The sequence below is a fragment of the Amblyraja radiata genome, chromosome 24, assembly GCF_010909765.2.
Source record: "Amblyraja radiata isolate CabotCenter1 chromosome 24, sAmbRad1.1.pri, whole genome shotgun sequence".
In the NCBI taxonomy this organism is placed as follows: Eukaryota; Metazoa; Chordata; class Chondrichthyes; order Rajiformes; family Rajidae; genus Amblyraja; species Amblyraja radiata.
Genome location: NC_045979.1, coordinates 36421548 through 36444428, shown reverse-complemented (window position 1 = coordinate 36444428; position 22881 = coordinate 36421548). Strand labels below are relative to the sequence as shown.

Here is a 22881-nt window from a genome sequence, read left to right as displayed (position 1 = left end):
AATCATAGCTGTTCTATCTCACCCTCCTAACCCCATTCTCCTGCCTTCTCCCATTACGTATGTTAGACACACGAGGAACTGCAGATGCTGCTTTATAACAAAGATAGACACAAAATGCTGGAGTAACTCAGCGGGTCATAGAAACATAGAAAATAGGTGCAGGAGGAGGCCATTTGACCCTTCGAGCCAGCACCGCCATTCATTGTGATTATGGCTGATCGTCCCCTATCAATAACCCGTGCCTGCCTTCTCCCCATATCCCTTGACTCCACTAGCCCCTAGAGCTCTATCTAACTCTCTCTAAAATCCATCCAGTGACTTGGCCTCCATTGCCCTCTGTGGCAGGGAATTCCATAAATTCACAACTCTCTGGATGAAAAAGTTTTTCCTCACCTCTGTCTTAAATGACCCCCCCTTTATTCTAAGTCTGTGGCCCCTGGTTCTGGACTCGCCCAACATTGGGAACATTTTTCATGCATTTAGCTTGTCCAGTCCTTTTATAATTTTATATGTTTCTATAAGATGCCCCCTCATCCTTCCAAACTCCAGTGAATACAAGCCTAGTCTTTTCAATCTTTCCTCATATGACAGTCCCGCCATCCCAGGGATCAATCTGGTGAACCTACGCTGCACTGCCTCAATCACAAGGATGTCCTTCCTCAAATTAGGAGACCAAAACTGTACACAATACTCCAGACGTGGTCTCAGGCGGCATGGCTGGAGAAATCTGCCTGATTTATTCCCCTCATGATTTTGCGCACCGAGATCGGTCGGAACTGGTTGGCGGGCGATCCTCGTGTGTTAGACCCACCACCGCGATTCTTACGGACATTAACTTACAACGTTTTGTTTCCCGGGCAGGTGAGAAGATTTTCGACATTGACAACGGGCGGGACAGTCCCCTTCACTCGCCCCCGACGGAACATTACACCATCGTCTTCAACACCTTCGTGATGATGCAGCTCTTCAACGAGATCAACGCGCGCAAAATCCACGGGGAACGCAACGTGTTTGAGGCGATCTTCCGAAACCCGATTTTCTGCAGCATTGTGGTGGGAACGTTTCTCATCCAGGTACGGTGTTGTCATTAGGTGTGTGGGGAGGACCGGCAGGTGTGTGGGGAGGACTGGCAGGTGTGTAGGGAGGAATGGCAGGTGTGTGGGGAGGAACGGCAGGTGTGTAGGGAGGAATGGCAGGTGTGTGGGGAGGAACGGCAGGTGTGTAGAGAGGAACGGCAGGTGTGTGGGGAGGACCGGCAGGTGTGTGGGGAGGACTGGCAGGTGTGTAGGGAGGAATGGCAGGTGTGTAGAGAGGAACGGCAGGTGTGTAGGGAGGACTGGCAGGTGTGTAGGGAGGACCGGCAGGTGTGTGGGAAGGAACGGCAGGTGAAACAGATTTAAGAAACAGTTAGACAGGTACACGGAGAGGACAGGTTTGGAGGGATATGGGTCAAACGCGGGCAGGTGGGACTAGTGTAGCTGGGACATTGTTGGTCGGCGTGGGCAAGTTGGGACTGAAGGGTCTGTTTCCACGCTGTATCACTATCACTCTGTGACTAAGACACTCGTCCATCAAGTGGCCGTCTAATGTTTGACTTTGTCGTTGCTACAGATCGTCATTGTGGAGCTTGGTGGGAAGCCCTTCAGCTGCTCGGGACTAACTCTGCACCAGTGGCTGTGGTGCATCTTCATTGGAGTCGGAGAGCTATTGTGGGGACAGGTTCGTTCAACTGTTTATCTTCTGTAGCGTTAACACCTGGTGCCATGTTACAATGTTTCACCTGGTACAATGTTGCTCCTGGTACAATGTTACAATGTTTCACCTGGTACAATGTTGCTCCTGGTAAAATGTTACAATGTTTCACCTGGTACAATGTTGCCACCTGGTGTTTAAGAAGGAACTGCAGATGCTGGAAAATCGAAGATAGACAAAAATGCTGGAGAAACTCAGCGGGTGCAGCAGCAACTATGGAGCAAAGGAAATAGGCAACGTTTCGGGCCGAAACCCTTCTTCAGACTGATGTAGGGTGGGGGGGGGGGGGGGGGGGGGTGAGGAGAAGAAAGGAGAAAGGAAGAGGAGGAGCCCGAGGGCTGAGGGAGAGCTGGGAAGGGGAGGAGACAGCAAGGGCTACCGGAAATTGGAGAAGTCAATGTTTATGCTGCTAGGGTGCAGACTGCCCAAGCGGAATATGAGGTGCTGCTCCTCCAGTTTCCGGTGGTGCTCACTCTGGCCATGGAGGAGGCCCAGGACAGAGAGGTCGGATTGGGAATGGGAGGGGGGAGTTGAAGTGCCGAGCCACCGGGAGATTGGGTTGGTTAAGGCGGACCGAGCGGAGGTGTTCGGCGAAACGATCGCCGATCCTGCGCTTGGTCCCACCGATGGTGCCATGTTACAATGTTGCCACCTGGTACAATGTTACAATGTTGCACCTAGTACAATGTTGCCACACAGTTTAAGAATAAGGAGTAAGCCATTTAGAACGGAGACGAGGAAACACTTTTTTTCACAGAGAGTGGTGAGTCTGTGGAATTCTCTCCCTCAGAGGGCGGTGGAGGCCTGGTTCTCTGGATGCTTTCAAGAGAGAGCTAGATAGGGCTCTTAAAAATAGCGGAGTCAGGGGATATGGGGAGAAGGCAGGAACGGGGTACTGATTGGGGATGATCAGCCATGATCACATTGAATGGCGGTGCTGTCTCGAAGGGCCGAATGGCCTACTCCTGCACCTGTTGTCTATTGTTACAATGTTGCTATGAGCGCACGTTGGATTCTCCACCTTTGAGTAATAACTGCGTCGGGGCTGCGCCTGTAACCCACGTTGAACATTCCCGCCCCCTCCCCTCCCCTCCCACAGCTGATCTCCTCGATCCCCACCAGCCGGCTGAAGTTCCTGAAGGAGGCTGGGCACGGCACGACCAAGGACGACATTCCGGAGGGCGAGCTGATGGAGGACAACGACGAGATTGACCACGCCGAGATGGAGCTGCGTCGAGGGCAGATCCTCTGGTTCAGAGGCCTGAATAGAATTCAGACTCAGGTATGCTGACATCACACAGCAATGGGCCCGCCCGCCCGACACTGGAGGCTCGAAAGGAAGCTCGAGACCACTTGCCCCCCCCCCCCCCCCCGAAAGGCTGCCAGTCCCCCCCCCCCGTCCCCCCTCCCCTCTTTGCCAATGTCGTTTGCACAACTGATGTCTTGTTTTGTTTTAAATAAGCCAGTATTGATGTAGAAGGTCCCTCCTCCAGGTAATGTCACCTGGTCCTGCCTCTAGATACAAACTGTTGTCCACCTGGTCAAAGGTATCCTCCTGGAATCCTGTTTTTCTGCCTTTCCCTCTCTCTTCACACAGTCTCCATATTGCCTTTACCCGTTTGCTGTTTTTATTCTTGCTGTGGGGGTGATTGATATTTTCCGAAATAACTGGGACTCTAATATTTCATTTCAAAAATGTTTTGCTTTCTATTCCTTTTCCATTTTGCCCACACTCTCTCTCTCTCTCTCTCCCTCCCTCCCTCCATTCTCTCCTTTCACATTCACCACTTTGTTGTTGGTTTTTTTTCCATTCTCTGTCTCGCTCCTCCCCCCCCCCCCCTTCTATTCCATGTCTCCTGACTCCCTTCCCCACCCACCCCCCTCCAAATCACCTGCTGTTTTCACCCAAACACCTCCTGCTCTCTCGACACCCCCCTTTGCTCTTCCCCACTCTAACTCTACCCCTCCCTTTCACTCCTGCCGTCTCTATCGCACCGTTCCTCTCCCCACTCCCCGCTCCCCTCTCCCCCCCCAACCACCCTCCCCCCCCCCCCCCCCCCGCTTCTCTCTGGCTGCCCCCTCTTCTTTCCTCCGACTCTCAACCCCTCCCCCACCCCACCCCCCCCCCTCTCCCGAGTCTCTACACCTCCCCTCCTCCTCGTGTCTCCCTCCCCCCACTTCCCATCTCTTCCTTCACCTGCCCCTCCCGCCATTCCCCATGTCTCTCCCCCTCCCCTCCCCAACCTGCTTTTTCTCTCCATCACTCCCCTCCCTCCTCCCTCCCCCCCCTCTCTCCCCCCCTCTCTCCAACCCTCTTTCCCTCCTTCTCTCTCTCCCCCTCCATCTCCCCCCCTCCCCCCATCTCTCCCCCCCCAACTCTCTCACTCTCTCTCTCCCCCCCCTCTCTCCCCCCTCCCCCCCCCTCTCTCTCCCCTCCCCCCCCCTCTCTCTCCTCCTCCCCCCCCCCCTCTCCCCCCTCCCCCCCCCTCTCTCTCTCCCCCCCCCCCCCTCTCTCACCCCTCTCTCCCCCCTCTCCCCCTCTCTCTCTCTCTCTCTCTCTGCAATGTGGAGCAAAGCTGTTTTATTCTCTGGTTCTTTACAGATGGGCGTTGTCAACACCTTCCAAGGTGGACCCTCGTTACAGGGAGTCCTGCGCCGACAGCCCTCTATAGTCAGCCAGCATCATGATGTAAAAACACTTTCTACCCCAACCCATGTAGTGCTTTCTACGGGCAATTCTACTACTGCTACTTCCACCACTGTGGGGCGTGAGTGCTGGTTTCTTAAAAAACTGCATGATATTTAATACCATCTCTGTCCCATGCACTTTAACCTTTTAAACTATCCTTTTTTTCCCTTTTCAGTTACTGAATGTTCTCATTTCAGCCTTTTTTTCGTTCCTGTTTTGATTTCAAAGGTCGCCGCATCTAAACGCGATTTCCTTCTTTCACAGGGGAGTGACGTGTTTCAGATAAGAGGGGAGTGTGAGTCACTCTTACTTTTCTTAAAAAGACCCTCAAACTAGGGCAGCAGCGACTATTGAATGTTACTGGTTACATCACATACCTGTTACATACCATTACATGCCTGTTTTCCGAGGTGCCGTGACCTTACCACAATGCATTGAATGAACTCAGACCACGGGCATCACAATAACGCCATAACCTTTCTTTTCCAGATTAAATTGCAATTTTATAGACATTTAAGCTGAGAGGTTTAGCACGAGTTCGCCTGTTGAGGTTAATAATCCTGAAGAATCCTAGGCTCGGCGATCGCTTCGCCCAACACCTCCGCTTGGTTCGCAATAACCAACCTGATCTCAGCACTTCAACTCCCCCTCCCATTCCCAATCCGACCTTTCTGTCCTGGGCCTCCTCCACGGCCAGAGTGAGTCCCACCGCAAATTGGAGGAGCAGCACCTCATATTCCGCTTGGGTAGTTTACAACCCAGGGGTATGAACATTGAACATTGACTTCTCCAATTTCAGGTAGTCCCTGCTTTCTCCCTCCTTCCCCTCCCCTTCCCAGCTCTCCCACAGCCCACTGTCTCCGCATCTTCCTTTCTTCTTCCCGCCCCCACCCCCCCACATCAGTCTGAAGAAGGGTCTCGACCCGAAACGTCGCCTATTTCCTTCGCTCCATAGATGCTGCCTCACCCGCTGAGTTTCCCCAGCATTTGTGTCTACCCTCGAGTTATATCACGAACCTTCTTGCATTAGGGACAGTTTAATCCTTGCAAACCTATCGATCTTTGGCCACATTTAAGGAACAGTTTGTTCCCCAAAACTCCACGATACAACCCTCATAGATGGTGCACTTTGCCTCACAGAGCAATTTGGTTTTAGTGCTCCTGTATTATTGGGAAGCAGGTGCAGGAGGAGGCCGTTCGGCCCATTGAAGTGGCCTGCTGGTACTAGAAGCTCATTGTTGAAATTCAACCTCCCCTCTTGCCCTCCTGCCTGATCCCCAGCTCTGTTGTATCCCTTCTGTCTCTCCCAGCCACGGCAGTTCCCCAAAGTCCCAACACCCAGCGGTGAGTGTGCAGTGATCGCCGCAGTGGTGCGTAATGACGATTGTGTTGCTCCAGCTATGATGTGTTGGTGGGAGATGTAGCGGTCACACGCACACACACACACGCACAAATGCATGCACACGCACATGCATACGCAGGCACACATGCACGCACGTGCACGCACACATGCACACTCAGGCATGCACGCACACACATGCACACACACACACGCACGTACACGCACATGCGTGCACACACATGCACACGCACACACGCACGTGCGCGCACACACATGCACACGCAGGCACACATGCACGCGCACGCACACAACATGCATGCACACACACGCAACATGCATGCACACACACGCAACATGCAAATGCACACACATGCATGTGCATGCACCTACATGTGGACACAATCACATGCGCGCACACGCATGCATACGCTCGCATGCACAAGCACATGTACACACACACACACACACACCGTTGACATGGTTGGCCAGTGCGGTGACAGTCGGTTGCTACCTGTTGCCACTAATTCAGCCACAACATGTTATTGTCATCCATGAAACACAAAGTCCAGAGTTTGTCAGAGATGAGGTCAGGTCACTTCATGCAGCGCTGGGATTGCCACAATATACATTTATACACAGCTGGTAACTCCCCTTGTAACTGCACCTTTGTCCAGTGTTATATCCTCAGTCTGAAGAAGGGTCTCGACCCGAAACGTCTCCCACTCCTTCTCTCCAGAGATGCTGCCAGTCCCACTGAGTTACTCCAGGACTCTGTGTCTATCTTGGTTGTAAACCAGCATCTGCAGTTTCTTTCTGCAGATGTCCTTCTAAACGGTTTTACTGCATAAAAAGACACAGAGTGCTGGAGTAACTCAGCGGGTCAGGCAGCATCTCTGGGTAACGTGGATAGACGATGTTTTGGTTGGGATCCTTCTTCGGAAGTTTAGACAACCAATGCTAGATCAGATTTGTGCTGGTGCGTCAGAGATTGTAATTGCAGTAATCCCAGCACGGTGGCTCAGCGGGTAGAGCTGCTGCCGCACAGCGCCAGAGACCCGGGTTCGATCCCGACTACGGGTGCTGTCTGTACGGAGTTTGCACCTTCTCCCTGTGATGCGGGCCGAAGGGCCTGTTTCCATGCTGTATCTTTCAATCATTTGGCCCTGTCTAGATTGCCACTAAAAGCGGGATAACGCAGAACCAGCGGGCGGAGTGTTTGCGGTGGTCGTGGTGGGTGGGAGGCCTGTTTCCCCCGCTGTATCTCTAAACGAAACCAAGCCAGGCAAACTGAAACTAAACCCAGTCAGAGGCGGGCGTTCAATCTCCTTGGACGATGGTGATTACGGAACGCTACCAGCTTATTTGTGACGTATATTTATCCATTCGCAACCCGTGGCAGCTCATCACTGGGAACCAACCTGTCCCCCCCCCCCCCCCCCTGCCCAGCGAAGACTAATCTCTCTATTCCAGCCCGAGGATGGCGTCTGTGAATCGTGTGTCCAGTGTATGTGGCGTTCCTGTAGAGACCGTATCTCTTGTCCTTGTCGTCCATGTGTACTTCACCTCCAGGTCGTAGAGCATGGATGTTGTCTGGAATTCTAAGCCATATAGTCACTCTGGAGCTGTCCCCCCCCCCCCCCCCTCTCCCGATCTGTTGCACTTTAGTTTATTGTCACGTGGACTCAGCCACGAAACAGGACTTGGCTTTAACAAGAGAAAGGTCTCGACCCGAAATGAGATCCACCTCGCGGTTTGAGTTCAGTTCAGCTTATTGTCACGTGTACCGAGGTACAGTGAAGAGGTGGTGTCAGCGGAAGGACAATACGTGATTACAGTCCAGTGTACAGATACATGATAAGGGAATGGCGTTTAGTGCAAGGTAAAGCCAGCAAAGTCCGATCAAAGATAGTCCCAGGGTCACCAAAGAGGTAGATAGTAGTTCAGGACCACTCGTTACTTCGGGTAAGATTAGTGAACAGATTGTTACGGACAGGGCAGGTTTGGAGGGATATGGACCAAACGCGGGCAGGTGGGACTAGTGTAGCTGGGGACATTGTTGGCCGGTGTGGGCACGTTGGGCCGAAGGGCCTGTTTCCACACTCTATGACTCTATGATAAGGGAATAACTTTTAGTGCAAGGTAAAGCCAGCAATCTCCAATTTAGTCGGCATGTGTGAGGTGCTATGAAGACTTCGGATATTTTTTTTTTGCTTTGGAGACGGAAGTAGGTTTGCGTCTGCAAGTGGGCCGTTAATAATGGGAAGGGAGTCGGGGGGTTACGGGGAGAAGGCAGGAGAATGTTATTGGGTTGGGAGGGAGAGATAGATCAGCCATGAGTGAATGGCGGAGTAGACTCGATGGGCTGAGTTGAGGAGAGATTCCACCAGCATAGGAGAGTGCAACTGATTGGGTTTCTGTTAATAGGAAACTTGATGGACAACTTTTCCACTCAGAGGGTGTTACATATATGGAACGGGCCGCCAGAGGCAGCAGTTCAGGCAGGCACCATAAAGACATTGAAGGGACATTTGGATGGGAAATGTTGAGAGGGATATGGGTCAACTATGGGTCGATGGACTTGGTAGATGTGCAACTTGGTTAGTAGGGTGAGTTGGGCCAAAGACCCGGATAGAGTGGATGTGGAGAGGATGTTTCCGCTAGTGGGAGAGTCTAGGACCAGAGGGCACGGCCTCAGAATTAAAGGACGTTCCTTTAGGAAGGAGACGAGGAGGAGTTTCTTTAGTCGGAGTGTGGTGAATCGGTGGAATTCTTTGCCACGTTCGTGGATATTTTTAAGGCAGAGATAGATAGATTCTTGATCACTATGGGTGCCAGGGGTTATGGGGAGAAGGCAGGAGAATGGGGTTAGGAGAGGGAGAGATAGATCAGCTGTGATTGAATGGCGGAGTAGACTTGATGGGACGAATGGCCTCATTCTGCTCCCATCACTTATGAACACACGTACTGATGACCTGTACGTTGGGGGTCCCTCCCCCAGACGTTGACTCCCGTCTGAGGTAACGGGGGGGGCCCTTGATTAGAGTAGAACAGGTGATTTGAGGGGGGCACGTGGACTGGGGCAGGTTGTGACATTACTGGGTCAAGAAGTCCGACACATCTGAGGCACAGTCTTCTTCAGATGAGAGTTTGTTTAAGAAGGAACTGCAGATGCTGGAAAAATCGAAGGTGGACAAAAATGCTGGAGAAACTCAGCGGGTGAGGCAGCATCTATGGAGCGAAGGAATAGGTGACGTTTCGGGTCGAGACCCGGAAGGGTCTCGACCCAAAACGTCACCTATTCCTTCGCTCCATAGATGCTGCCTCACCCTTAAGGGTCTCGACCCGAAACGTCACCTATTCCTTCGCTCCATAGATGCTGCCTCACCCTTAAGTGTCTCGACCCGAAACGTCACCTATTCCTTCGCTCCATAGATGCTGCCTCACCCTTAAGGGTCTCGACCCGAAACGTCACCTATTCCTTCGCTCCATAGATGCTGCCTCACCTGCTGAGTGTCTCCCCAGAGATGCTGCCTGACCCTCTGAGTTACTCCAGCACTTTGTGTCTATCTTCGGTGTAAACCAGCATCTGCAGTTCCTTCCCACACGTCATAATCCGCTGGGCAACAGACAACGGGTGCAGGAGTAGGCCATTCGGCCCTTCGGCCAGCACCGCCATTCAATGTGATCATTGGCTGATCATCCCCAATCAGTACCCCGTTCCTGCCTTCTCCCCCTATCCCCTGACTCTGCTATCTTTAAGAGCCCTATCTTGCAAGCATCCAGAGAAACGGCCTCCACCGAGGCAGAGAATTCCACAGACTCACAACTCTCTCTGTGAGGAAAAAGAGAGATTTTTTTTTTGCCAACTTGCCTTATCGACTAATTTTACTTTTTCATTTTTAAACAAAACCCAATCCCTGCCTTCGAGCAGTGCCTTAACTGAACCATCTCACCTCTCCAGTCCCAGCAGTTGACGGCATTAAGCCACTGGATAGTAGTGGCCCTGCGATCTACATTTGTTCCTGCGCTCAGTCACGGCTCAGGATGGGAAGGAGTCAACCCTCGGTGGTGTTACTGTGTACATCTCTCCCCCGTCTTAACAGGAGGACAAATGGCCGTTTGATGTATTTTAGTGCCTTTCTGATGGGAGAGGTAGGCGTAATGCCCCTGTCCCACTTAGGCAACCCTGAACGGAAACCCCTGGAGACTCTGCGCCCCGCCCAAGGTTTCCGTGGGGGTTCCCGGAGGTTTTTGTCAGTCTCCCTACCCGCTTCCACTACCTGCAACCTCCGGCAACCACCTGCAACCTCCGGGAACCGCACGGAAACCTTGGGTGGGGCGCAAAGTCTCCAGAGGTTTCCGTTCAGGCTTCCTAAGTGGGACAGTGGGCATAAGGGGTGAGGGTTCAATCCCAGATCTCGCCTGCACTAAATCAAAACCAATTTTTAAACAAACAACAGTCCATTTTTTTTTTTTTTTTTTTTTTTTAATTTATTAGAAGCAAATGTACAAGAGTAGAACAAACGGCGTGTAAAATTATACAGTTAATGTACAGCTTCGGATTTAACCTTTTAGCTTTAAAATAGAGGAAAATAAAAGGGAAAGAACAGGAGGGAGAAAATGTGAGTTGTGTGAAGATAGGACCCCGAGACCCGTGATTCCAAACCTTTTTTAGCTCGTGGCCCCCTAGGGAACTTTTAATTTTTCCTGTGCCCCCCCCCCCTGACATTATTAGCGGGAAAAAAGTACTTCAATATTATAATACCTTCCGTAAAAAATATCAGTGTCTATTAATTGCATTTAATATTCTCTTTTATTCTATTCCACAAACATCAAAAATATTTCAACTACATAGATTTAAATTTATTAGAACTGAAAATCTGGGAGGCAAACAGGGTGGTAGCTCTGTGGCCCCCTTCATTGAACCTGTGGCCCCCTAAATCCCAACATTTTTCTGTGGGCCCTCCCCCCCCCCCCCTGAAATTTGCCATGGCCCCCAGGTTGGGAATCACTGGTTTAAGGGCTTGCATGGGGAATAATGTTCGCTGGGTCGACAAAGGTGCTGGAGAAACTCAGCGGGTGCAGCAGCATCTATGGAACGAAGGAAATATGGAAGGAAATAGGCAACGTTTCGGGCCGAATCCCTTGGGAAATAGGTAACGTTTCGGGCCGAAACCCAAGGGTTTCGGCCCGAAACGTTGCCTATTTCCTTCGCTCCATAGATGCTGCTGCACCCGCTGAGTTTCTCCAGCATTTTTGTCTAACGGGAAATTTGCCATGGGGGTTGGGATACCACTGGTCTAGACTCTCGGACATGTTTGCGAAACAACGGTTCCTAACTTAAGAATCTGCGCCGTGCTCGGTTAAGAAATGTTGTGTTGTTAAACTGATATTACCTCTCAGGTGAGCTCACTCCTACATAGAAACATAGAAATGTGGTGCTGGAGGAGGCCATTCGGCCCTTCGAGCCAGCGCCGCCATTCATTACGATCACGGCTGATCATCCACAATCAGTACCCCCCCCCCCGTTCCTGCTTTCTCCCCCATATCCATTGATTCCGTTAGCCCCTAAGAGCTAAATCCGACTCTCCCGTGAAAACATCCGGTGAATTGGCCTCCGCTGCCTGCCTTCTGTGGCAGAAGAATTCCACACAGACTCGCAACTGACCGGTAAAAGAATTTCCTCATCTCAGAGGAATCTTACGAAGTGCAAAAACTGTCGTTCCAAAAGCGTTTGCAGTCGGACTGAGCCGCGGCACTTGGCCACGAACCTGCTTGCGCAAGGATCGGTGTTAATTTGGCCCTAATTTGGCACGGTGGCGCAGCGGTAGAGTTGCTGCCTTACAGCGCTTGCTGGCTTCGATCCCGACTACGGGCGCTGTCTGCACGGGGTTTGTACCTTCTCCCCGTGACCTGCATGGCTTTTCTGCAAGATCTTCAGTTTCCTCCCACACTCCAAAGACAATAGACAATAGGTGTAGGAGTAGGCCATTCGGCCCTTCGAGCCAGCACCGCCATTCAATGTGACCATGGCTGATCATCCCCAATCAGTACCCCGTTCCTGCCTTCTCCCCATATCCCCTGACTCCGCTATTTTTAAGAGCCCTATCTAACTCTCTCTTGAAAGCATCCAGAGAACCTGCCTCCACCGCCCTCTGAGGCGGAGGCAAAGATGTACAGGTTTGTATGTAAATTGGCTTGGTAATTGTTAGAATTGTCCCTGGTGTGTGTAGGATAGTGTTAGTGTGCGGGGATCGCTGGTCGGCGCGGACCCGGTGGGCTGAATGGCCTGTTTCCGCGCTGTATCTCTAAACTAAACTGAACAGTTATTCTATCTACATCGGGCAGAGATGGACATTTACTTTTTTTTGCTGATCTTCTATTGATTTGTTCTTAGAAAATGCACCTTGACTCCCCCCCCCCTTCCCCCCAATCCTTAAATCGTTCTAATGGTACCTAGTCAGTTTGTACTCGCTAGAATTTAGAAGATTGAGGGGGGATCTTATAGAAACGTACAAAATTCTTAAGGGGTTGGACAGGCTAGATGCAGGAAGATTGTTCCCGATGTTGGGGAAGTCCAGAACAAGGGGTCACAGTTTAAGGATAAGGGGGAAATCTTTTAGGACTGAGATGAGAAAAACATTTTTCACACAGAGAGTGGTGAATCTCTGGAATTCTCTGCCACAGAAGGTAGTTGAGGCCACAGTTCATTGGCTATATTTAAGAGGGAGTTAGATGTGGCCCTTGTGGCTAAAGGGATCAGGGGGTATGGAGAGAAGGCAGGGATGGGATACTGAGTTGGATGATCAGCCATGATCATATTGAATGGCGGTGCAGGCTCGAAGGGCCGAATGGCCTACTCCTGCACCTATTGTCTATGTTTCTAGTTTGCTGAGGTTGTTTTGCTGGCTTGGGACTGCTGTTCCCCCGTCAGGCACAAGGCAAGGGGAGAGAAGGGTTTGGTATGATTGGGGACGGAACGCCCGTGTTGGTTGTGGCCCACTGAGCCTTCAGTGTGTGACCAGCCTCCGAAGGTTCGCCCTGATCCCGCCATCGATTCAGCTTTCCCACCCCGGCTTGGCGCACTACGGAATGGAATATTGGGCCTATGTAAAGGTGCACCCGGGCCACCAACATGCGTGTGCGTGTGTGTGTGTTGCTGCCTGACCCAGCGAGTCCCACGTCTTGATCTGCCGAGTTTGACCGAGAGGGTCGCCCCTCCCTGTGTGAAAAATACCCTCCCCTCCCCTCCCCCCTCTGTGTGAAAAATAACTCCTTCTGACCCCCACCCAGCACGGTGACAATCGACGCCTTGTGTGTCTCCCCCCCCTGTTGCGTTGCCTGTCGAAATGGCCGTCATTTATTTTGTCTATGTCCTTCACATTGACATTGACATATTGCTTCAGTAGTTGGTGGTCGGCAGGAACGAGGGGGCTAGTTGTGTCGAGACCGACGTCCTCACAATCATACATCCATTTCAGTTGTTGGTGGGCTTTGGGGCAAATGATTGATGCCATTTGTGTGTGTGTGTGTCAGTTTATTAGTGAATCCAATACCTGAATCAAGTCTGGTGGCGTTTCATCCTATCAATGTCCCTGGGATTCCTTGTCGAGTTCCATACAGATGTCCCACGCATTGCCTTGCCTTTTGCTGGTGTGTAAACCAGAGTGTCGTTTGATAATGTTCCATCTGCATCTTGCCATTCCACTGAATCTATCATAAGTTGGTGAGAAGCAGGGGGATTCTTTTTCCCTCTCCCTATTCAGTTCATTTCAGTTGAGTTTATTGCCACGTGTACCGCGGTAAAGTGAAAAGCTTTTTGCTGCGCGCTAACCAGTCAGCGGAAAGACAATACATGATTACAATCGAGCCGTCCACAGTGTACAGATACAGGATAAGGGAATAACGTTTAGTGCAAGGTAAAGCCAGCAAAGCCCAATCAAGGATAGTCCGAGGGTCTCCAATGAGGTAGATAGTAGTTCAGGACCGCTCTCTGGTTGTGGTAGGATGGTTCAGTTGCCTGATAACAGCCGGGAAGAAAACTGTCCCTGAATCTGGAGGTGTGCGTTTTCACAATTCTGTACCTCCAGATTCAAGAGAGTTTATTGTCATGTGTCCCTGATAGGACAATGAAATTCTTGCTTTGCTTCAGCACAACAGAACATAGTAGACATGAATACAGAACAGATCAGTGTGTCCATATACCTTTTGTCTGAATAAAAAATTCTTGTCCGGCAGTTGACGTTTATGCCGCCATTTGAAGGCAAACGTGTTTACAAGCAACGGGCCATACATTCCTGGCACCAACAATAGACAATAGGCGCAGGAGTAGGCCATTCGGCCCTTCGAGCCAGCACCGCCATTCAACGTGATCATGGCTAGTTCTTTTTCTCACAAACTCAGCATCGGATGGGGAGATTAGCAATTATGTGTTACAGCAGGACTCACCTTTGATTCGTCAGTGTTGCTGCCATTTCCAAACAAAATCATTCCTACCACTCCAGATTTTCTCCGCTCCCAAGAGCCCTGCAACTTTTACACCTCGGACGGCACAGAGGCGTAGCGGGTGGAGCTGCTGCCTCTCCAGGCCAAAGACCCGGGTTTAGTCCCGACCTCGGGTGCTGCCTGTGTGGAGTTTGCATGTTTCCTTCGCCGTTGCCACATGAGTTTCCTCCCATACCCGTAGGATCCAGGTTTAGGGGGATACGGGCCAAACGCAGGCGGGTGGGACGAGTGCAGATGAGGCATGTTGGTTGGTGTTGGCAGGTTGGGCCGAAGGGCCTGTTTCCACACTGTACGACTCTGATTCTATCCCAAAGACGTGCGGGTTTGTAGGTTAATCGGCTCCTCTGTAAATTGTCTCTAGGGAGGCTGTAGGGAGTGGATGAGAAAGTGGGATAACTTAGAACTAGTGTGTGAACGGGTGATCGATGGTCGGCACGGGCTCAATGGGCCGAAGGACCAGTTTCCGTGCTGTATCTCTAAACCAAACTACACACCTCTTTTTGTCTGTCCCATCTCACTGTCCCAAAGACCAACTTGGGTTTACGAGAAAGCTCCCTTCTCCCTCCTGCCGACACCTCCAGATTCAGAGACAGTTTCTTCCCGGCTGTTATCAGGCAACTGAACCATCCTACCACAACCAGAGAGCAGAGCTGAACTACTATCTACCTCATTGGAGACACTCGGACTATCCTCGATCGGACTTTGCTGGCTTTACCTTGCACTAAATGTTATTCCCTTATCCTGTATCTGTACACTGTGGACGGCTCGATTGTAATCATGTATTGTCTTTCCGCTGACTGGTTAGCACGCAACAAAAGCTTTTCACTGTACCTCGGTACACGTGACAATAAACTAAACCGAAACTGTCGTGTTCTTGCCTTTCTGCCATTGCTGAGAATTTTGCTTCAAGTTTTGTGGCCTTGAAGGATGAGAGATTGCTTTAAAAAAAACAGTGTGTTGTCGTTTGAATCAGGCATCGCCTCCACTCAGTCTCCACAAACGTGCCGTGTTCTGCATTCGGGAAATTTCGGCTGAACGACTAATTTTAATTTCTCTCCATTTGTCATAGTTACATTTCCAGTCTTGTGTTATGATTTATTTTTTTTACAGCTTCCACTGCGCCTTGTTGACCGCCTATAACATTGGCAATTTGTACAAGTCTCCATTGTCACAGCCCGCCCACACACACGCACACACACACACTTGTTTGCCCGGGAAAAAAAAAAAATAAAAATTTTTTAAATCGAAAGCCAAACCCCATCTCTCTTCTCCTCTGCCGAGAGTTTCTCTAACTTTGCCTTTTGTTCTTTGGCTTCTCTCCCCCCCCCCCCCCCACACAGATCAAAGTGGTGAATGCGTTCCGTAGCTCGCTGTACGAGGGCATCGAGAAGCCAGAGTCGCGTAGTTCCATCCACAACTTCATGACCCATCCAGGATTCGAAATTGACGACGATGATGAGCCTCGCATCCCGCTCATCGACGAGACCGACGTGGAGATCAACAACGGACTGGCCAACTGCGGGAGCCCCCCCAGCCCGTCCCCCTCGCCCAACCAGAACAACAATGCTGTCGACAGTGGCGTCTCCCTGCCCCTCTCAGACGCTCACCGGCTCGCCTCTTCTCCGCCCGGGAGCCCCCTGCACAGCCTGGAGACGTCCGTCTGACCATTGACCGCCCCCCCCCCCTCGCTCGCCCCCAACCCCCCCCCCCCCCCTGGACTCGCAGCTTTCCCCCCACTGTGTCCCCCCCCCCCCCCCCCCCCCCGCTGGTCTTTGCAGGAAATCTAAAACGGAAAAAAAAAAAAAAGTATTTTAGTTGGCAAATAGTCAGGGGGAGGGGGGAGGTAGGGGGAGGGGAGGAATCCTAAACCACCCTGTGTATGGGGTGAAAAGAGGGAATGATTCTGGCCGCTTATACGCAAAATGTCGTCTGAGGTTTGAGAACAGACCAATCTGCCATCGACAGAATGCGACTCGCTCTCCAAGATAAGTGTCGTTTATATTAAGGCTTTTACTTAATGTCACCAACATCAATGCAGCGTACAACACTTCAGGTTTAGTCAGGGGGGGGGGGGAGGGGGGTTGGAAAAGCCATAGGTTTCATTAAGTGGTTGTGATCTGGGCGTCTGGCATCATGATGCTTCCAGCTGTTGGGTGGGTGACGGACCAGTCTAGACGTCTGCATGTCCGACTATTATCTGTCTCACATTTCGTGCGATCTTTTTTTTTTTTTTTTTTTTCTTCATTTAATTAGATTCCATTGTTTTTATCGGGGCAAAACTTGTATTGTGGTAAGATGGCAAAGTCTCTTGGATTCCAGTCTGTGTAGGACACTAAAGGTTTCTTCCCAGCTCAGGCAAGGTGTGGTGGGTGTTGTCACGCCGAATGTTATACTGTAGACCCTGCTGGGTAGTCCCAGAACAACCCTAAGACCAGAGGCACTAACAGTGAAAAGACACAGAGTGCTGGAGTAACTCAGCGGGACAGGCAGCATCTCTGGAGAGAAGGAATGGGTGACGTTTCGGATCGAGACCCTCCTTCAGACTGAAGAGTCGAAAGGCGTTCATTCCCAGTAAGATATCATTTTATACGTCGAACAGTTTAAAGACTGCTGCCCCCCCACTGCAAGACCAGGGAGACGGGCTTAACGTTTAGGAAGGAACTGCAGACGCTGGTTTAAACGGAAGATAAAAACAAAATGCTGGAGTAACTCAGCGGGTCAGGCAGCATCTGTGGAGAACATGGATAGGTGACGTTTCACAGAGTGCTGAAGTAACTCAACGGGTCAGGCAATTGTCTATTGTCAATATGATCATGGCCGATCATCCACAATCAGTACCCCGTTCCTGCTTTCTCCCCATATCCCTTGATTCCGTTAACCCTAAGAGCTAAATCTAACTCTCTCTTGAAAACATCCAGTGAATTGGCCTCCACTGCCCTCTGTTCCACAGATTCCACAGATTCACAACTTTCTGGGTGAAAAGGTGTTTCCTCATCTCAGTCCTAAATTGCCGACCACTGTGTGTGACCCCTGGTTCTGGACTCCCCCGCCCCCCCCCCCCCCAACATGGGGAATATTTTTCCTGCATCGAGCCTGTCCGATCCTTTAAGAATGTTATATGTTTCTATAAGATTCCCTCTCATCCGTCTAAATTCCGGTGAATTCAAGCCCAGTCGACCCCGTTCTTTCATCATATGTCAGTCCCGTAAACAGACACATATCACCAAAGATAAGGCACAAAGTGCTGGAGTAACTCAGCAGGTCAGGCAGCATCTGCGGAGAGGGGGGGATGGGTGACATTTCGTGACCCTTCTCAAGAGCCAAGAGTATTTTATTGTCATATGTCCCAGACGGGACAATGAAATTCTTACTTCTCACTCTTTCTCCAGAGATGCTGCCTGGCCCACTGAGTTACTCCAGCACTCTGTGTCTATCTTTGGTACAAACCGACATCTGCAGTTTTTTTTGTTTCTGCAGACACAACATTGTATAGAAGAAGGATATCTAAAATATTGGTTTTATTATTATCACCTGTATCATGCTATTTTTGCTGCTGTGCAGTCAGATCATGTCCCACAAGAGTCCGTCAGATTGTGCAAAGGAGAAAATAAACAGAGTGCTGAATACAGTGTTGCAGCCATAGAGAAAGTGCAGCGAAGAAAAGTGCAAGGGCTACAAAGAGGTAGGTTGGAAGATGGGAAATTTGTCCCGAATATCCAAAGAAGGGGAAGAGGCTGTTCTGGAACCAGGTGGTATTTGCTGGAAATACTCAGCAGGTCGGGCAGCATCTACAGAGAGAGAGAGAGAAATTTCAGGTTGATGTCCTTTCTCAGTTTCAGTTTAAGTTTATTGTCACGTGGACCAAGGTAGAGTGACAAGCTTTTTTTTGTCGCCTGCTATCCAGTCAGCGGAAAGACAATCCACGATGACTTGAGAGCTGAGGACAGCTAACTGCATGCTGTGAGCCTGACACTAAATGTTTAGGGGCGGGGGGTGGGTGGGGGGGGGGAACCAAAGAATGCATGTTGGCAGAAGTTGTTCGCAGGATGCCTCAGACCTCATTGGAGACAGGAGTTGTCGCTGGGATGCCTGTACACTTGTCACAAGCTGCAGGATGGCGAATGGCCTTTGCCCGCTGTTGATCAGCCATTTATCTTCATGGTGAATATATCCCCGCGCGCGATGGGCCATTAGTTTATTACCGCCACCTGTATACGATGCGATAGACGTTTATTCGTCCGTGGAGCGAGGGTGTGCGGACTGGCGACTGGCGGTTCTCTCCTCCAGGCAGTCTGGCAGTAGAACCAGGGAAGACCTCGGTCTGCAGGTTCCATTGCGAGTGAAACGTGAACCAAAGGAATAGTTAGAAACATAGACAATAGGTACAGGAGTAGGCCATTTGGCCCTTCGAGCCAGCACCGCCATTCAATGTGATCACGGCTGATCATCCCCAATCAGTACCCCGTTCCTGCCTTCTCCCCATATCCCCTGACTCCGCTATCTTTAAGAGCCCTATCTAGCTCTCTCTTGAAAGCATCCAGAGAACCGGCCTCCACCGCCCTCTGAGGCAGAGAATTCCACAGACTCACCACTCTCTGTGAGAAAAGTTTTGATTTTAGAATGCAGCAGAATTTCTCCGTGCATGTTGGTAGGTTAGGCTGCAGTGTGGCGTTAAACACTGCCAGCTTTCAGCGAAGTCTATAAAGAGCATCAAGGCCCAGTTTGAAGCCTCTCGCAGTGACTCCGATACTGTGAGTTAATGGAAGTTACCCCCACACAATGGCTAGATCTTTCCCTGTGGACTTTCAGTGGATTATGTAACAGAGGTGATCTATCGCCAATAATCTGTTTAAGAAAGAACTGCAGATGCTGGAAAATCGAAGGTAGACAAAAGTGCTGGAGAAACATAGAAAATAGGTGCAGGAGTAGGCCATTCGGCCCTTCGAGCCTGCACCGCCATTCAATATGATCATGGCTGATCATCCAACTCAGTATCCTGTACCTGCCTTCTCTCCATACCCCCTGATCCCTTTAGCCACAAGGGCCACATCTAACTCCCTCTTAAATATAGCCAATGAACTGTGGCCTCAACTACCTTCTGTGGCAGAGAATTCCACAGATTCACCACTCTCTGTGTAAAAAATGATTTTCTCATCTCAGTCCTAAAAGATTTCCCCCTTATCCTTAAACTGTGACCCCTTGTTCTGGACTTCCCCAACATCGGGAACAATCTTCCTGCATCTAGCCTGTCCAACCCCTTAAGAATGTTGTACGTTTCTATAAGATCCCCCCTCAATCTTCTATATTCTAGCGAGTACAAGCCGACTAGGTACCATTAGAACTAAATTCTAGCGAAACTCAGCGGGTGAGGCAGCATCTATGGGACGAAGGAATAGGCAGCCTTTCGGGTGAGACAACATCTATGGAGTCACCCGCTGAGTTTCTCCAGCATTTTTGTCCACCTTCGCCAATAATTGGTCGGTTTCAGGTGCAGAAGCCATCACACTTGGAGGTTTCCCCCGCCCTTATCTCTTTATCCCCAAGACACTAGTTCAGTGACAAGCGAGCGATGTACCTACTTCTTCTTCTTCTTGCGTATGGCGTGCACAGCCTAAAGTTGTCGGCCAACTTGTTCTATTTGATCTTATTTGATTGTGCACGCCGGGTTGATTGCATTCGTCGAAACAGGGCGGACCACGTGAAGGTTGCAATCTCCCCACGCCAGAGATGTACCTGAAACTCTGCAAGACCGCAAGGAGCGGAAACAAAGGGCTCTGCAATATACCATCGTCCTCGTTGTAAGCTGCAGTCTGAATGAGAAGGGTCTGGACCTATTCCTTCTCTCCAGAGATGCTGCCTGTCCCGCAGAGTGACTCCAGCATTTTGTGTCTATGCAATATGAATATTGACTTCGCTGACTTCCAGCGACCCTTGATTTCTCTCTCTCTCTCTCTATCCCTCCCCCATCGTAGTTCTACAACGGTCTGACTGTCCTGATTAAATTTTATCTCTGTATGCTTCGTTGTCAACTCCCCCCCCCCCCAGCGAACAATGATCTGTTCTACATTTGCCTCGATCCCTGTCCCCAAAGATGTCTCACTTTCCATATCTCTGCTCCCTCTCCCCTGACTCTCAGTCTGAAGAAGAGTCACAGCCCCAAACGTCACCCATTCCTTCTCTTCTCCGTGGCGCAGCGGGTAGAGCTGCTGCCTCCCACAGCGCCGGAGACCCGGGTTCGATCCCGACTACGGGCGCTGTCTGTACGGAGTTTGTACGTTCTCCCCGTGGGATTTCTCCAAGATCTTCCGTTTCCTCCCACACTCCAAAGCCGTACAGATTTGTCGCTTGGTCTAAGTGTAAATTGTCCCTAGTGTGTGTGTGTGTAGGATAGTGTTAAGGATCGCTGGGCAGTGCTGACCTGGTGGGCCGAAGGGCCTGTATCTCTAAACTGAACGAAACAGAGATGCTGCCTGTCCCGCTGAGTTACTCCAGCATTTTGTGTCTATCTTCGGTGTAAACCAGCATCTGCAGTTCCTTCCTACACATTATATCTGCCTTACAAAAGGGTTTCATGTTAAGTATGTATAACATCTGCTGCCCGCATTGCCAAGGTTGGCTTGGCGAGAGGTTTGGGGAGAGTGGTTTGATGACTAGAACCTAATTTGATGTCTCTTCTGGAGGTGGTGATTGATTGATGTGGAACGAGGGGCGTGTTTACACACAGGGTTTTTTGGGACCAATAGTGTTTTAAATGTTTTTCATTTTTGAAGGAAATTTCAGAGCAGCCCACAGCCCCTTCACCCACATCAGCACCGTCAACCTGATCAGCACAGCCTTTTAAGGAGTGTACATTTTAATTCCTAGCTTTCTAAAGATGTATCCTTCTGCATTCAATGCCTGCCTGACTAGCTCTGTGGCTGTAAGTAATGATAGAATCAGTTAATGGGCCTGTCCCACTTAGGCGATTTTCTGGGGCGACTGCTGCATAATTTTCAGCATGTCGAAACATTTTCAGTGACAGAGGCAACAATTTTTGCTGTCGTAGGTGCCATCGTAGGTGAATTCCAAGAAAACTAGTCGCTGGCAGTCGCCTAAAGAGTTGCCTAAGTTGGGCAGTGCGACTACCGAGGACTAGTTTTAATGGAATTCCACCCACGACACCTGGTGACAACCTACAACAGCAACAATTGTCGCCGAAAAATTTCCAGCACGTTGAAAAATTTGCGGTAGTCGCCCAAAAAATCGCCTAAGTGGGACAGGCCCTTAAAACACAATGGTGATGTGTTGGGGGGGGGGGGGGCTGCCAGTTTCCTGAATGCTTTTTTTTGTAGAGTTCTCCAAACATCTTTGTCCTGGCCTAGAAGTGTGTGTGTGTGTGTGTGTGAATTTTTCAAATTGTCGTTGTTTAAAATATATCTCAATGTCGTCAGTATTGGCTAGTGTTCTTCCCCCAAAGCTGATTTATTTTGTTGTCTTCCTGGTTTACCCGTTGCTCCACCAACTCTCTGATCTTAACGTCAAACCAACCCATCGCCCCACCGCGTTGAAGCATCTCCCGAGAAATCCAAAAACTTTCACCTCTCAGACAGCAGAGAAGAAAAAACAGTGCGAGATTCTGGAGTAGACTGTAAGGCGGTTCATTTTGTTAACTCAGTGTAAATAACTAACTTATTCACTTCAGCGAACCCTTGTTTTTTTTTTTTTTCCTTTATGAAGCACCAGTTTTAATTATGGGAAAAAGCAACTTATAAATAAAGAAACTGAGAGAAGAGGTGATGCAGTGGAATATATGCATGTAAGCGCCACAAAGCTGTTCCACATTGATATGGTGACCATCGGTAGGTTTTAACTTCCCATCTACTGCCTGTCATTAGGAACAGCTTTTTGCTTATAAAATTGTGCTCATTTTTTTTTTGAAGTATTTTTATATACATTTTGTTGATATTAAATTGGTCTGAGAATTTTTTTTTTGCTCTTTGTACAATTCTCTCTCTGTGTATAAATATATTCTCTCCTCTGGGCTTAATTTAAAAGTGATCGACACTAAACAAAAAAAAATAAAAAACACACACTATTGAATTTTAAAAACTGTACGGTGCTGTAGCTTAAAGGTGTATATTACGTTCAATAAGCATTTAAACAGATAGTGCGGCTTTGCTAACTTAACTCTTTGGGAAGACGGGAAACGTATTGACTCTAATGTGTGCGTCTTACACGCGGGCTCCTCCACAAATCAAGACAGCAGACGATCAGTGCAATGTCACGTTGCTCAGGAACTGTGTGGGACAGTCTGCCTCTCTTCACTCTTCACATAGGAACTAAGGGAATGGTTTTTTTGTGTGTAAATTATTAAATAGATGCGCCTGGCTCTCAATTCTGCCACCACAGTTCTCCGACTTCAGTGAAATAAATTTAAACGATAAGACAGTCTCCCTCCTAAGGCGTTTTTTGTTAAATAAATACAATGCTGATTTGGGGGAATAGCAATGGGCAACTTTGGTCTGCCTGGGTGAGCGGATGAACGCTGAGTTTGGGGAGTTGCTATTCGAGGCGGTCGGTCGGTCGGGGAAGGGATTTACTGTGAATGCTGGCT

General features: G+C 49.9%; 2 protein-coding genes across 2 annotated transcripts in view; one reads left to right on the top strand and one right to left on the bottom strand.

Annotated features, from left to right (window-relative positions):
* The window catches only part of LOC116987041 (plasma membrane calcium-transporting ATPase 1-like), a 42753-nt gene extending 26731 nt beyond the window's left edge, over positions 1–16022 (top strand). The window contains exons 9-12 of the mRNA XM_033042930.1: positions 862–1073; positions 1612–1719; positions 2852–3034; positions 15629–16022. Coding sequence (XP_032898821.1) covers positions 862–1073; positions 1612–1719; positions 2852–3034; positions 15629–15952 — 827 coding nt within the window. The 3' untranslated portion in view covers positions 15953–16022. The remainder of the gene's footprint in view (positions 1–861; positions 1074–1611; positions 1720–2851; positions 3035–15628) is intronic.
* A 501-nt stretch (positions 16023–16523) lies between these two features.
* mdm4 (MDM4 regulator of p53) overlaps positions 16524–22881 on the bottom strand; it is a 47865-nt gene continuing 41507 nt past the window's right edge. The window contains exon 12 of the transcript XR_004415624.1: positions 16524–16787. The gene's annotated coding sequence lies outside the window, so the exon portion shown is untranslated. The remainder of the gene's footprint in view (positions 16788–22881) is intronic.